This window comes from Malaclemys terrapin, chromosome 14 (assembly GCF_027887155.1).
Source record: "Malaclemys terrapin pileata isolate rMalTer1 chromosome 14, rMalTer1.hap1, whole genome shotgun sequence".
NCBI lineage: Eukaryota > Metazoa > Chordata > Testudines > Emydidae > Malaclemys > Malaclemys terrapin.
In genome coordinates this window covers 29,908,416-29,922,339 of record NC_071518.1, presented here as the reverse complement: position 1 = coordinate 29,922,339, position 13,924 = coordinate 29,908,416, and the positions used below count along the sequence as shown (strand labels likewise).

The 13,924-nt window shown below is 39.4% G+C and overlaps 1 protein-coding gene across 12 annotated transcripts in view; it reads right to left on the bottom strand.

Moving 5' to 3' along the window:
• CHD9 (chromodomain helicase DNA binding protein 9) overlaps nucleotides 1-13,924 on the bottom strand; it is a 192,592-nt gene that overhangs the window by 48,473 nt on the left and 130,195 nt on the right. For all 12 annotated transcript variants that reach the window (XM_054048599.1, XM_054048603.1, XM_054048604.1 and 9 more), the window contains 6 exons: nucleotides 10,495-10,705; nucleotides 8,296-8,491; nucleotides 6,635-6,802; nucleotides 5,407-5,586; nucleotides 1,476-1,586; nucleotides 107-303 (listed from right to left, as the gene is read on the bottom strand). In XM_054048599.1, the coding sequence (XP_053904574.1) occupies nucleotides 107-303; nucleotides 1,476-1,586; nucleotides 5,407-5,586; nucleotides 6,635-6,802; nucleotides 8,296-8,491; nucleotides 10,495-10,705 (1,063 nt within the window). The remainder of the gene's footprint in view (nucleotides 1-106; nucleotides 304-1,475; nucleotides 1,587-5,406; nucleotides 5,587-6,634; nucleotides 6,803-8,295; nucleotides 8,492-10,494; nucleotides 10,706-13,924) is intronic.

Genomic DNA, 13,924 nt, shown 5'->3' with positions numbered 1-13,924 from the left:
TTCTTGTTTATAAAACTAAAAGTATATTCCATAAGTAGGATTTAGTATATTTAGAAATCAACACTATATTGTGAGTTTCACTTTAACAAAATAGAGTATATTTTACCCATAGACTAATAAGTTTTTCTCCACCCGAAAGCACTCTGTTCTTCCATATCCACTGGAGCGGTCACAAGGCCTGCGGAGTTTTGGTTTATCATCCCCTTCACTCTCTGCTTCTGATAACTCAGCCAGCTCATCTTTTGTGGCACTAAAGGGTCTTGTTTGCTTCCTAATTCTTGGGGTATCAATAACCAAGCTGTTCTGTAAAATTTTAACAAATATTATCTAAGACATGATTGGTAACATTTTCTAAAAGTACCTGACATAATTTTGAGAGGGCAATTTCTCTTTAAATTCCATTAACATTTACACAAAAATCAAAGAAATTACTAGCTGTACACCAATTATAGTATTCTTATGCAACAGAAACAGACATTCTTCATTCTTTACTCCTTCAATGAGACCAATACATTAGTTACAAACTAGATGTAATATCGTATTTTATTTGTACTAAGTACTGCCATAGGTACTGGGAACCAGTTTCTTCCCTATGCTCTGGGCAATGCAAAGGAGGTATAAAGACATTTTTAAATTGACTACCTAGGATTCCTTCAGCACAGGATAGCGTTAGGATTGTGTAGAAAAAACGGTTACCTACCTTTTGTAACTGTTGTACTTCGAGATGTGTTGCTCACGTCCATTCCATTTTAGGTGTGCACATACCCACGTGCACAGTTGTCGGATATTTCTGCCTTAGCAGTATCCGTAGGGTCGGCTGTGGCACCCCCTGGAGTGGCGCTCCCATGCGGCGGCGTATCAGGCGCCGCCGGCCCTGCGCCCTCTCAGTTCCTTCTTGCCGGCAACTCCAACAGAGGGGTAGGAGGGTGGGAAATGGACATGAGCAACACATCTTGAAGAACAACAGTTACAAAAGGCAGGTAACTGTACGTTTTTTCTTCTTTGAGTGCTTGCTCATGTCAATTCCACTCAAAGAAGAACTGACATTGTGGCGCTCTCTCACACTCCAAAGTGCCCATGGTAGGGGTTGTGGCCAATGGAAACAAAGCAGTCAGACTGCCTCTTGTGTTCCAGCCATCCTTAGGTGCTAAAATGGTCTCCTGGGCCATTTGGGAACCAGATTTACATTAGAAAAGCCCTGAAGCTGCCAACTAATGCACTGACTAACCAAAGAAGTCAATTTAAAACAACAAGTGTGATAATTAGTTTAGGCGTTGGTTGAAAAAGTTTCATAAATCCAACACTGCTCTCCTTAAAGGCCAAAGGTTTTAATATTAATTCCCAAAGGTGGTAACTGGATAGTTCAATCTGCTGAATTTTCAATCCACATGAGCAACATGATTGTGAGAAAGACAAAAAGGACCATTAAAAAGCATGTACACAAATGAAAATATTCACACATAAAAAATACTTACTCTACCACTGATGGTATCTATATCTATTTCTGCTTTTTTGGCCCATTTCTGCCAGAAGTTGGGATCATCTAATGAAATATCAGTCCTATTTCCAGATGCAACAAAACTAGCCTGCAGTAAACAACATCATATTCCATTAACGGCATAAAACTGTAATAGAGAATGATTATGTTAAATATATACCAAATTATTCCTCTTAAATACTAAGCCCCTCATGTTCAATGTGTGCATCAAAAATGCTTCAAAGTCCCATAAATTTATAGAAAATTAAGGAAGCAGTTAACTAAGAGAGGAGCTGCTAAAAAAAAAAAAAAACATTGTAGCCTCCATTAATTTGGTACAGACTAAAAGCACTAAGCGAGTACGGGCTGGCTGGTGGACAAGATATAAACTGCTGAGAACAATATTTCAGAATTATTATTGATTTGTGCTCTAAAAATGTTGCTAAAACATGTACGTGACGACTGAGCTTGCAGAGTTAGAAGGGTTTCTCTATTTAGAAGCTACTTCCAATTCCTTAAAGGGATCAGAACATTTAACTAAATACATAATACTGGCAGAACCGCAGCAGCAAAAATATTCCCACGCACAGAAAAGAGATGGACAGCGTCCTCTAAAAGACATTACAAAAAGGAAACTATCTAAAATAACCAACTGTAGTATATCCTTGACCAAAAACATGCCATAAGATCAGAGGAAAGAAAACGAGAGCTGGACCTTTCATTTTGAAAAGAAATCTCACAAAGACAATTTGAATCCAGACCTGTCCTACAATCATGCGTCTAATTAAGAATTATGTTTGGTAAAAATTATATAGATCTCCATGTGACTGCCAAAGAGATCTCGAGGCAACAACACAGAGAATAGGCTACTCTAACACATCATAACTGTAATGTGCCTTCACATAATGCATCGTTAAAGCCTTCCACCCCCTACATTCCCTTTTGCAGTAGTTTCTGACCTACTCTCCCCAACCACCGCCACCCCAAGCTATAAAACACTGCTACCTTTCTTCGGCAAGCCTGGAAAACTTAAAGGTGCGGTGCCGTCATTTGAAATGTTTCAGATGAGAGGCAGAATAGTGTTTAAAAAAAAAAGTTGGATGGACTTTCTAAAAAGCTTATTTATTCTACATATTATGTAACTTAGGATACACAAGACATACAGCAAGGTTTCACTGGTATGCATATTATAGCAAAGGAAAAATTACAGGCAGGATACAAGGAATTCTGAACATGTATACAAAATCCAATGAAGGCCCTGATTTTACATTTAGCTCCATTTCGGCACAGGGTTTCACCTGAATGGAGCCCATTGCAGGATCAGGACCTAAATTTTTGTATGTAAAGTGAATGAGTCAGCAGTGTTTGTAACTTGTCAATTTTGTAAAAAGACGACATGGCTATGACTCCACAATCATCCCTCAATATATCACCTGAATCTTCAGAAGAGACCTGGAGTGGAATTTTCGTAAGTGTATTTCCCTCATAACTTTTAAAGCAGGAAAGGCAGAGCACTAAACATTTTAACATAAGGAACTACTCAGCACTGGTAGGGAGGAAGGACTAGATGACCCTAGGAAGTCTTTGCTGCTTTTAATTCCTATGACTAATTTAGTATAATGGAGAGAAGAACTCTGAAAAGGTCACATCACCAAATAGGGATTTCATCTTACATAGGTTTTGTCTACACTACTGGGGTAAGTCAACCTAAGTTACGCCACTCCAGCTACGTGAATAATGTAGCTGGAGTCAACGTAACTTACGTTAACTTAATACGGTATCTACACCGCGTTGCGTCGATGGGAGATGCTCTCCTGTTGACTTACCTTAATCTTCTCGTTCCGGTGGAGTACCGGAGTCTACCAGAGAGTGCTCTGCGGTTGATTTAGGGGGTCTTCACTAGCCCTGCTAAATCGACCGCCGCTGTATCGATCGCAGCAGTGTCTATCCCCGGTAAGTGTAAACATGGCCATTGAGATTTCATTTAAATGGAATACTTTAAGGGAATGTTCTGATTTGCAGCCCCATGTCATTTAAATTAGGGGTCTGGGGGCAGTTTAATGCCAAAGATAGACATGCAAATAACACTGGCATGGGAAGTAAAGGTGAATTAAGTATAAAAATACTTTTTGGTTGTTCTCATAAAGATGATATGATAGCATTAAGCTTCCTGATTCTTCTTTCCTAAGACTAGTTTTCACAAGAAACCTAATTCCACAAACAATAAGATTAAATGGATCCTCAATCAATATAACTACATGCATATTCTGAGAGACATAGGCTACATCTACACTACAGGGGGGAGTCGATTTAAGATACGCAAATTCAGCTACGTGAATAGCGTAGCTGAATTCGACATATCGCAGCCGACTTACCCCGCTGTGAGGACCGCGGCAAAATCGACCTCCGTGGCTTCCTGTCGACGGCGCTTACTCCCACCTCCGCTGGTGGAGTAAGAGCGTCGATTAGGGGATCGATTGTCGCGTCCCAACGGGACGCAATAAATCGATCCCCGAGAGGTCGATTTCTACCCTCCGATTCAGGCGGGTAGTGTAGACCTAGCCATAGAAAGCTAAGTTCTTCTGTCCCCCTCATCCTTTTTCATTCTTTTTATTTCTGACACTTCTGTCTGCTATAGTGAGTGTTAGATGTCAGTGGCCTAACCAGTTTGAGAAAGTTTATAACTCCCCATAATTCACAATAAACAAAGACTGTGAATGGGTTTCCAACTACAGAAGCAGTTTCTCCTCCCTTGGTGTTCACACCTCAACTGCTAGCAGAGCACCTCACCCTCCCTGATTGAACTAACCTCGTTATCTCCATACTGATTTAAACCTGCCTCTGGAGATTTCCATTACTTGCATCTGAAGAAGTGAGGTTCTTATCCACGAAAGCTTTTGCTCCCAATACTTCTGTTAATCTTAAAGGTGCCACAGGACCCTCTGTTGCTTTTTACAGATTCAGACTAAAACCGCTACCCCTCTGATAATTCACATTGTTTGTATTCATTCTTGCAATCAAAAAATGCTTTAAAATTATTTTCAAGGGAATCATTTTAAACAAAGAGGTTTAGATGAATACAATTAGAAGTAGCCATAAAATAGCGCAAGCATGGCCCTTGCCAATAACCAGCATAGAGTATATTCTACTTTCTGTCTTAGATGTAAAAGCTGTCTCTAGCACCAGTAAGAAATTAGTATCGAAGTATTTTCCCCAATTCTATTCTTGTCCCACACCCTCATTTTCTTTTCTGACATTTTATAGCTCTTCATTTCCTCTCCTATACAACCATCTTTGCTTTGCTTTTCAAACACCTAACAAGAAAACAATATGGATAAAGAGATGTCTCTGCATTTCCAGTATAAACCTGACAGTTATCCTTTAATCCCATTCAACATTTATTTGCTCATATGTGCTTTACACCTGCAATGACTGTCTTAGTTTATGTACTTAGTGTATGAATAAAGCAAAGCAAAGTTATTCTCAGTAACTGTACATCCTCTATCAAAAATATATTAGTACTCATTTAAAAAAAAACAAAAAAAAAAACAAAGCAACACCAGAAGTACACAGCTATTGTTTTGCCAGCACGTAGTCTCATACTTTTGAGCATGCAATTTACTCAACGTATACCATGCCAATCAGAGATTTTTCTATGTGCACATGTCCATATAGGTCTCTCTCTAGCAAGATCAGCATGCAAAATCTCTCTTGGATAATGCACAAAAGGGAAAGTAGACAAGTGTGTGCGTGCAAAAGAACAGATGCAACGTGGGCATCAGATTTTAAAAACAAACAGTCCCATGAAATTCTTCACTGACACAAAGTTCTACAAATCTCACATTCTGAACCTAAGCAACAATAAGAACTTCCTTAAATAAAAGGCAGAGTAGCATGATCAAATGGAAAACAAGTTGCTGCTACTGTACCTTGGCAAACGTTGAACCCCTTCCTTCTGATTCAATTGTGATAGTTTTCGTACGGCGCTGCAAGATTTGGTCTATATCTTCTTCACAGAATTTAGAGCCCTCATCCTCTTCATCCATAATAGCACCATAGGCACCTCTTCGAAGCAGGTCTTCTATTTCTTTTTTGGAAAGCTGTTGGATCTGTACAAATTATTGAAAGTGTTTTTGTTTTAATTTGTTGTAAAAATTGGTGAAAAATTCTCATAAGCATATGTGCAGTATTTTTTCTACCTACTTCCATAACCAATATTTTTATAATTAAGTTAGCCTTCCGGATTTGTAGATTTAGTATCTACCTTTTTATAATTAAAAAAACAATAAAATGATAAATACCATTATATTAAATATATATAAATATCATAACATATTTCATGTAACCTTGCTTCTACATTTGGGCACCTAGTGAGTACTTGATGAATCAAGACTTTTATTCAATGTAATGATTAATGGGGGACTTCGGGAAAAATAGCTTTGTGCACCAGTTTAATCAATATCTAAAGATGTATATGATCACCAGTATAACTCAATTAACTCTTCCTGTATTAAGGCTACAACTTATACTCATATAGAAGGATATAAAAATAAAGTGGAGGAAAGTTTTATATTACATGGGATTTTTTTTTAAAAGAATGTATGCGGAGTAAAAAATATTAAACTATGCTTTATAAAAATTTGATTGTGGAGCTAATGTAATCTTGCCTTCTTCCATACAAATGGAAAGCTGCATAGGAAATGAGATAGGAATCCTGTCTACCTGATCTGCGGAATCTGTAACGAATGTTGTGAAATCTGAAGCATAATATTTTAATGATTCTAGGTTCGTGGTTTGATATAATCTCTACAAATAAAATAAATAAAGCCTATGCCATTTAAAAAAAAAAATATGGTAAGCAAAATACGTCACTCTTTCAGATACATCACCAAGGCAATTATCTACCCTTTGGTTTAACAAGGAAAGATGGAGGAAGTAGTCTGTGCAAGAGTTCAAAGCAAATTTATGGCTAAGCTTTAGAAGACATTTCCAAATGTTCATCTTTGCCTTCATCAGGAAACATCACATAGCTATGCACACATTTAAAAAAAAAAAAAAAAAAGCCTAAGTTAAAATTAATTAAGCTGTTCCCTTGCAATTACAAAAGTAGCTTTAAAAATTATAGTTATTCTGGCCAAAAACAAGAAGTCTACATACACCACCAACACTATTTTCTCTTCCACTCATGCTCTGTAAAACAGCTTTATCCAGACCCAATTTCAGACTTGCTCTGTCAAACATCTCTCTCTCATATGAGTTCCGAGTTATCAATCTGTAGACCTTCACTGCTTTGTTCTGACCAATCCTGTGACAACGGGCTTGGGCCTTTGAAAGAGGGAACAAAAATAAAATTAGATTTTTGTGTAGGAGCAAGCTATATTCCTTCTTCTAAGAAACCTGCTCTGCTATAAAGTAATCTTAAAGGGACACAGTCAACTTGAAAACAATCAATGTTTTTAAATGGAAGTTATACAAATAGAGCAGAGGTTTGGAAAGTTAGAAGTAGTCTTGGAAAGATGGATTAGTAGGCAGAATGTTGGTGAAGTGGTCTAAGTTGCATGATATGTTATTTATCTCAAATGAATTCTATGTATATTTTTTTCACAGTACTGATCTCTCCACAGATGCTAGACAAAAAGTCACTTGAGGATTTCTGAGATTTTGATTCCACTTCCTCTTCCTTAAATTCAGTCCATTTTCTAGGGGATCTTACAATTGAAACATTTTTGTGCTACTCTAAGCTGAAGGTTTTTACTTTCAATTTTAATCTATTCTTTCTAGTTTTAATAAGTGATGAGAAATCTCTCCATCTTTGCATTATTCTTTTATCTACTTGTATTAACAGAGTCATCTCTTTCTTTCCTTATGTCCTTAATGGATAACCTCAGTTTTCTGAACTTGTACATATTTCAAATCTTGCTTCTGTGTACCCCCTACAATTCCTTTTTATATACTAAATCGTCCTCTTGATGCAATCTTCAGTTATTCTATATGATACGCAGTAGTGTCCACAACCGTATGCCAAATCCTAGTGGTAATCTAAAGAGCATCATGTAACTAAGGAGACACTATGTTCCCATTCTTACATGCAAAACCTCTAATTATAATTCCATGATTGTATCTACTTCTTCACTTCAACATCACTTCATATACATTATTAACTTTTCTCTATTATTTACACAATTTTTCTGCACTGATAATGAATAGCCACTGGCTTTCCACTGCAGTTTGTGTGTGTGGATAATTTCTGAAAGTCATTCCCATTCCTTCTCTAACACTGTGAGCATCACAGAAGTAACTGAACTTTAGCATAGGCCCAAATTCTTCTCTAGTTCTACTATTCTAAATCCAGAGCAGTACCATTAACATTTATTGAATTAATTAGTGTATGAGAGAGTAAAATTGGTCCCCACTGTGTTCTGTGATATCCTCAAAACCTTCAGAGTTTTATAATCTCACTAACAGTTTACCTGTGTTGCACTTTATATATTGCAAATATATTATGATTTAAGCGAAGAACTCATTTTATTAAATGAATACAGAAAAAGTCTATTTTGAACATTTTTGGGACGAGAAACAGGAAAAGTTAAAGGAGAAAGCCTTACAAAATTTACATTTGTATTCGGATTTCAAGACAATTATAGAAAGTGGGGTGGAAAAACATAGCTGTGATTATCAAAGAGACAGCCCAGCCAAATACAGTTGATCCTCTGTTTGTATACTGTAATCTTTTTGTTAAAAAAAGTTCTGTTATACTCTTACTGAAATATACAGCATGGTGTTTTTTATGCTCCAGTTATAACCTCAAATGAATTTACCTGGAGATCATTCTGAGGATTCCAGTCAGAATCAAAAATTATACATGTATCAGCTGCAGTCAAATTAATGCCCAATCCACCAGCTCTGGTACACAGAAGAAACACAAACCGATCAGAGTCTGGTTTGCTAAACCGATCAATAGCAGCTTGCCTCAGATTTCCTCTCACTCTCCCATCAATTCTTTCATATAAGTACCTAGAAAGTGCAAAAGAAATTGTTTAGAAAAACAATCTGTTATCTACAATGGAAAAAAGTTATCTTTGCTTTCTACTTACCTCTCATGAACAGCACTGATAAAGATACACAGGTGAATGAAGATAAACACAGGGATGGATTTATATGGCTGGCTGCAACTTTCTTACCTTAACACTGGGGAAGTGTGCTATCTGTCCCGACTTGCATGCACCAGGCATTTAATTGGATCCAACAAGGGGATTACAGGGCTCCCACCATATAAACCGTAACTCAGCCCACACTTCTGAATCATCTCTTATACTCCCAGAGAAGGTATCAAAAGTGAAATCTTGGTCTGCAAAGACCTTCAGGTCTTTCCTTCTCCCATAGGCCTGAGGTCCACCAATGAAATCTCATGTCTCTTTTACTTGTGGGAGCTGGCCATTTGGCCTTTAGCCATACCGGATACTGGTTGCAAGTTGTGACAAATTAAACATTCCTACAAATGACTAGTATTGATTTCTAAGTCCTATGTCTATTTAATTAAACTGTACCTCCATGATGCTGCAAGGAAGGTGAAAAACCCATCAGGCCTCTGACAATTTGGCCCCAACAGGAAAAACTCCCTTCACACCAAAACATATGATCATGCTAAAAACATAGATCCTATGCTACAATTACAGGAACGGAGGGTAGAGCAGCAAAATGTGACAAGAGGCTCCAAAAGACGCAGGCAGAAGTTTAAATTAACGAGGGGGAGGACAAGGAGTTAGTCAGCTCCCATTTTCCTCTGGCTGGTGAATGGGAGGCAGTGGGGCTCCACCCCCAAATTCCCATGCATGTGTTCCCCCTCCCTCTGGAGCTGTCTACCACATTTCAAGTCTTTAACAGGGCTCACACAAAGTGAGTGCAAATTATAACATACTTTGGTTTCATAATGTAATATGCTAAATTGTCTCATCACATATGGTATTATTGGGAAATCAGTATAAAGCAATGTTTAGATAACTGTCACTTGACAAACCAGTATTTGGATTGTGAACAAGTACTGCTTCTAAAAATAAATTAGTCTTTCTTTACATTTTAGCCTAGTTTACATTTGATTAGCTTACCTTTTTTTTTTTTTTTTTTTTTTTGCAAAGTGTTGAACATTAGCCTAACTGTAATAGGATCGATTTCTATTAAACTAATAATTTTGTTCTATCAATCTCTCAAGATCAAGCAAAACTGGAACAAGAATAAAGTCACCACACCCCCAAAAAAGTCTTTCAAGAGGCACCAGTGAAACTATGTTTTCCTTAAACCTAAACCTAGTTAAATTATTGCTCCTTCCTTAACTTTTATAATTACAAAGACTCTTGTACTCTTGCTGTAATATCAAAATATATGTGCTTTGCTCCCACACCTTAAACCGTAGAAACATTTCTCTGCAGTTGGTAAGTGGAGTAAGCTGCAAAATTTGTATTTAATTGTCAGCAGAAAGCGTCACAAGCCTTTTTCCTCCTTGCTGATCAGACATAAAATGGCACAGCAGATAATCCACAGGCATTTTGTCAGTCAGTCATGCTCCTGTTGTCATGCATTAATTCTGACAATTCTAACCAAAGAGCAAAGCCAAACAAGTTCATACCTCTATGGCATTCAAAAGAAGAGTCAACCTGTTCAGATGCTGCACTAGTCTATGTATTATTTGCTTACAGAACAAGGAACATCTTTTTATACACATTTTTAAACAATATCACAATTGAAACAATGTGAATTGAAATCAAGATACTGATACAAGATACTGAATTCCTAGTTGTGAGTAATTGCTAATTTGTACAGCAAGTATGGAAAAAAACAACATACAACTATGGTCCTAAATAAAACTGGCATCATAAAGGCTATTAAATATATGTAATGCCAAGTCTATATAAGAATGTTACCATTTGCTTATTTTTATTTCAGTAGGTTGCAATCATTTATCAAAAAGATATCCCTGTTGAGAACAGCACACAGAGTTTATGAAATATGTAGCATTCTACCTTTTATGTATAAGGTAGTCCTCAAGGATGTCAAGACAGCGCACCATTTGAGAGAAGATAAGCACCTTATGGCCTCCTGCTTTCATTTTTGGGAGAAGTTTATCAATGAGGACCAATTTACCAGCAGACTGGATCATTGCTTGTAGATGAAAATCAGGAGCAGTTGGGATATATGTTTCCCTAAACTCCCCAAGGATTTTCTCTTCAGCACCTGTCAAATAATAAAAATGTATGACTAATCTCAAAAGAAATGGTGGTGGTTGTTTTTTTACCCACACAACAAGTTAATGATCACACAGCTTGGTTACCCCACATTATTTCACTGTTTAACTGTTCACTTTGGGGCAAATTCTGTCCCCCGTCCCCAGCCCATTTTTAAAAACAAACACAAAACAAAGCACAACACAAAACAAACCACACATTACAGGGTACAGCTGTAAGTAAAAACAGAATTTTTCCCAAATGAGGTCACCTCCCCACAAGCCAGGCTTCCCTATGTTGATGTGACAGCACAAAGGGACAAGATTACCTGGCTTAGGGAGAATACCCCTAGCAATGGCCCTACGTAAGGCTTAGGGTTGCCAACCCTCCCAGACTGTCCGGAATCTCCTGGAATTGGAATCCACCTTCTGGTGGCTACTGAAACCAATCCGGAAGATTTTAAGAGGCCGCAAAAAGTCCGGTGAATGGTGCAGCAGGGCTAAGGCAGGCTCCCTACGTGCCCTGGCTCTGAGTGGCTCCCAGAAGTGACCGGTGCAGACTCCAGAGCTCCCATTGGTCAGGAACTGCAGCCACTTGGAGCTGTGGGGGTGGTGCCTACAGGCAGGGGAACTAGGAGCTGGACATGATGGTCGCCTCCGGAAGCAGCCCAAGGCAAGCGCCGCCAGGCTGGAACCCACCCCCCGAACTCCCTCCCACATCCCAACCCCCTGCCCCAACCCTGAGCCCCCTCCCGCACCCAAACTCCCTCGCAGAGCCTGCACCCTGCACCCCAACCCCCTGCTCCAGGCTCAGCCTGGAGCCTCCTCCCATACTGCAAACCCCTCGGCCCCACCCCCCCAGCCCAGAGCCCACATCCCTCCCACACCTCAACCCCCTTCTCCAGCCCAGTGAGGGAGGGTGGGAGGGGAGAGTGAGCAACGGAGGGAGGGGGGCCGGAGTGAGCGGGCAGGTGGTCTTGGGGAAGGGGCGGGACAGGGACATGGTCTTGGGGAAGTGGCGGGGCAGGGGTGTTTGAGTTTGTGCAATTAGACAGTTGGCAACCCTAGTAAGGCTGCCACGAAAACCCTGTTGTAGGAGGCATGCTGAGGGCAGTAAAGGTATATTTTGGGTCAGGAGATGTGTGCTGCAGAAATTCCAGAAGAGCAGACACCCATACGTAGCCAGGGATAGGCTGTCTAAGCTGAGGGGAGGGGTCACATTGGCCTTCGGAACAGTCCAAAATCAAGACGACACAAAGACGGCTTAAAGAGACAGAGCACATAATCACACCTGTCGATTTATCTTTCTGAGTGGCCCTAAATTCTTCAGGCCAAATTCACATTTTATGTACCTCCTCTGATGGCTACAGATTTCCAATAAATTACACCTGGGCTGAGTGGAGTAATTCATTTTAAAGTTAGTTATGACAAAAAAAGAAACAATATTTAGGCACACTGTTTCAGACAATGGAATTTAAGGAACAGCAGTTGGTCTCATCCCATAGGAAATCTGAAATAATTTACAAAGGTTTCAGAAATGTTGTATTAACACAAAACTAGCTTTTCACACTATAGGTTTACAGCTACAACATTCATAACCAATACAATTGCAATTACTGATTAAAACAAAGCCAAGGTAAGAATAGCTAAGAATTTTGTTTTTTAAAAAAATCAGAAGAGCATGGAAAAGAAGAAATTACGCACCTTGTGGAGTAACTGAGGTTCTTTGAGATGTGTCCTCCTATGGGTGCTCCACTTCAGGGGCACATACACCTCTCAAACCCTTGATTGGAGATTTTCAGTTAGCTGTGTCCGTTCAGACCATGCATGGGCCCTGTGCCTCCTCTTGCCAGATACCGAGGCTATATAGCATGTGGGAAAACCACCCTCAATTCTTTGTCCACCCAACTACCCATAAGAAACAGTCCGAAGCAGAGGGCGAAGAATGGCGGGTAGTGGAGCACCCATAGGTGGACACATCTTAAAGAAACACAGTTAGTACACAAACTGAGTAACAACTTCTTCGAATAGCGTTCCTATGAGTGTGCCACCTCAGGTGACTTGGGGCAATATTCCCAGATGGAGGAGGCAGCTTCAGAACAGTTCAAAACTGAAGACAGTACTGCAGAATCAAGTGCCAAATCAGATCTGATGGAATGGATCAAGGCATAATGTTTTGAAAACTACGTACTGAAACCCATGTAGCGGCTCTATATATTTCAGATACTAGTACATTCTTTTATAATGCTGTAGATCTTGCTTGAGATCTGGCTGAATATGCTAACACCCTTTGGGGGGGAATGAGCACCCACAACATCATAACAAGAAACAATACATCCAGATATACATCTCAATAGTCTCTGAGCAGGGATCAAGGACCCTGTTGATCTATCCGCAAAGGAAATGAAGAGCCTATGTGACTTCCTAAATTTCTTCATCCTATCTAAGTAGAAGGCCAACACCCTTCTAACAGCCAGGGCATGTAAACAGAATTCATGTAGAGAACTGCGTGGCTTTGGGAAAAACCCTGGAAAATGAATGGAATGATTAAGGTGGAACTCTGATAGAACCTTAGGTAAGAATTTAGGGTATGGATGTAAAGACACCTTGTCCTTAAAGAACACTATAAACGGGGAGTTCTGCCATCAAGGCTTCAATCTCCCTGATCCAACAGCCTACATGGAATTTAAGGAACAGCGGTTGGCTGTTGGCTGATGGCTACTAAAAAGGCCAACTTCATAGATAAATGTAACAGAGAACAGGTTGCCAGTGGTTCAAATGGAGATCTTATAAGGTCACTGAATACAAGGTTGAGGTCCCAGGTTAAAGCAGGGTTTCTAGTCTGTGGACAGAGATTCCACAAACCCTTAATAAGCCTACACAATACTGGATGAACAAATACAGAGAATCCTTCTACCAGAGGATGAAAGGCTGATATTGTGGCCAAATGGACCTTAATCAGACTAATTTATAACTCTGGTTTCTTTAGATCCTACAGATAATCCAGGATGACTGAAAGTGGCACTGAATCAGGCAGGAGGCAACAATGACAACACCAATGGAACAATCTCTTCCATTTCTGCAGGTAAGTAGTGTGGGTTGATCTGTTTCTATTATTCACTAACACCTGTTGTACTTATGTAGAGCAGGCAGATTCTAACCCCATGAACCATTGCGGAGCCACACCGTAAGGCAGAGAATTGCTAGGCTGGGATGAAGCACACGACCCA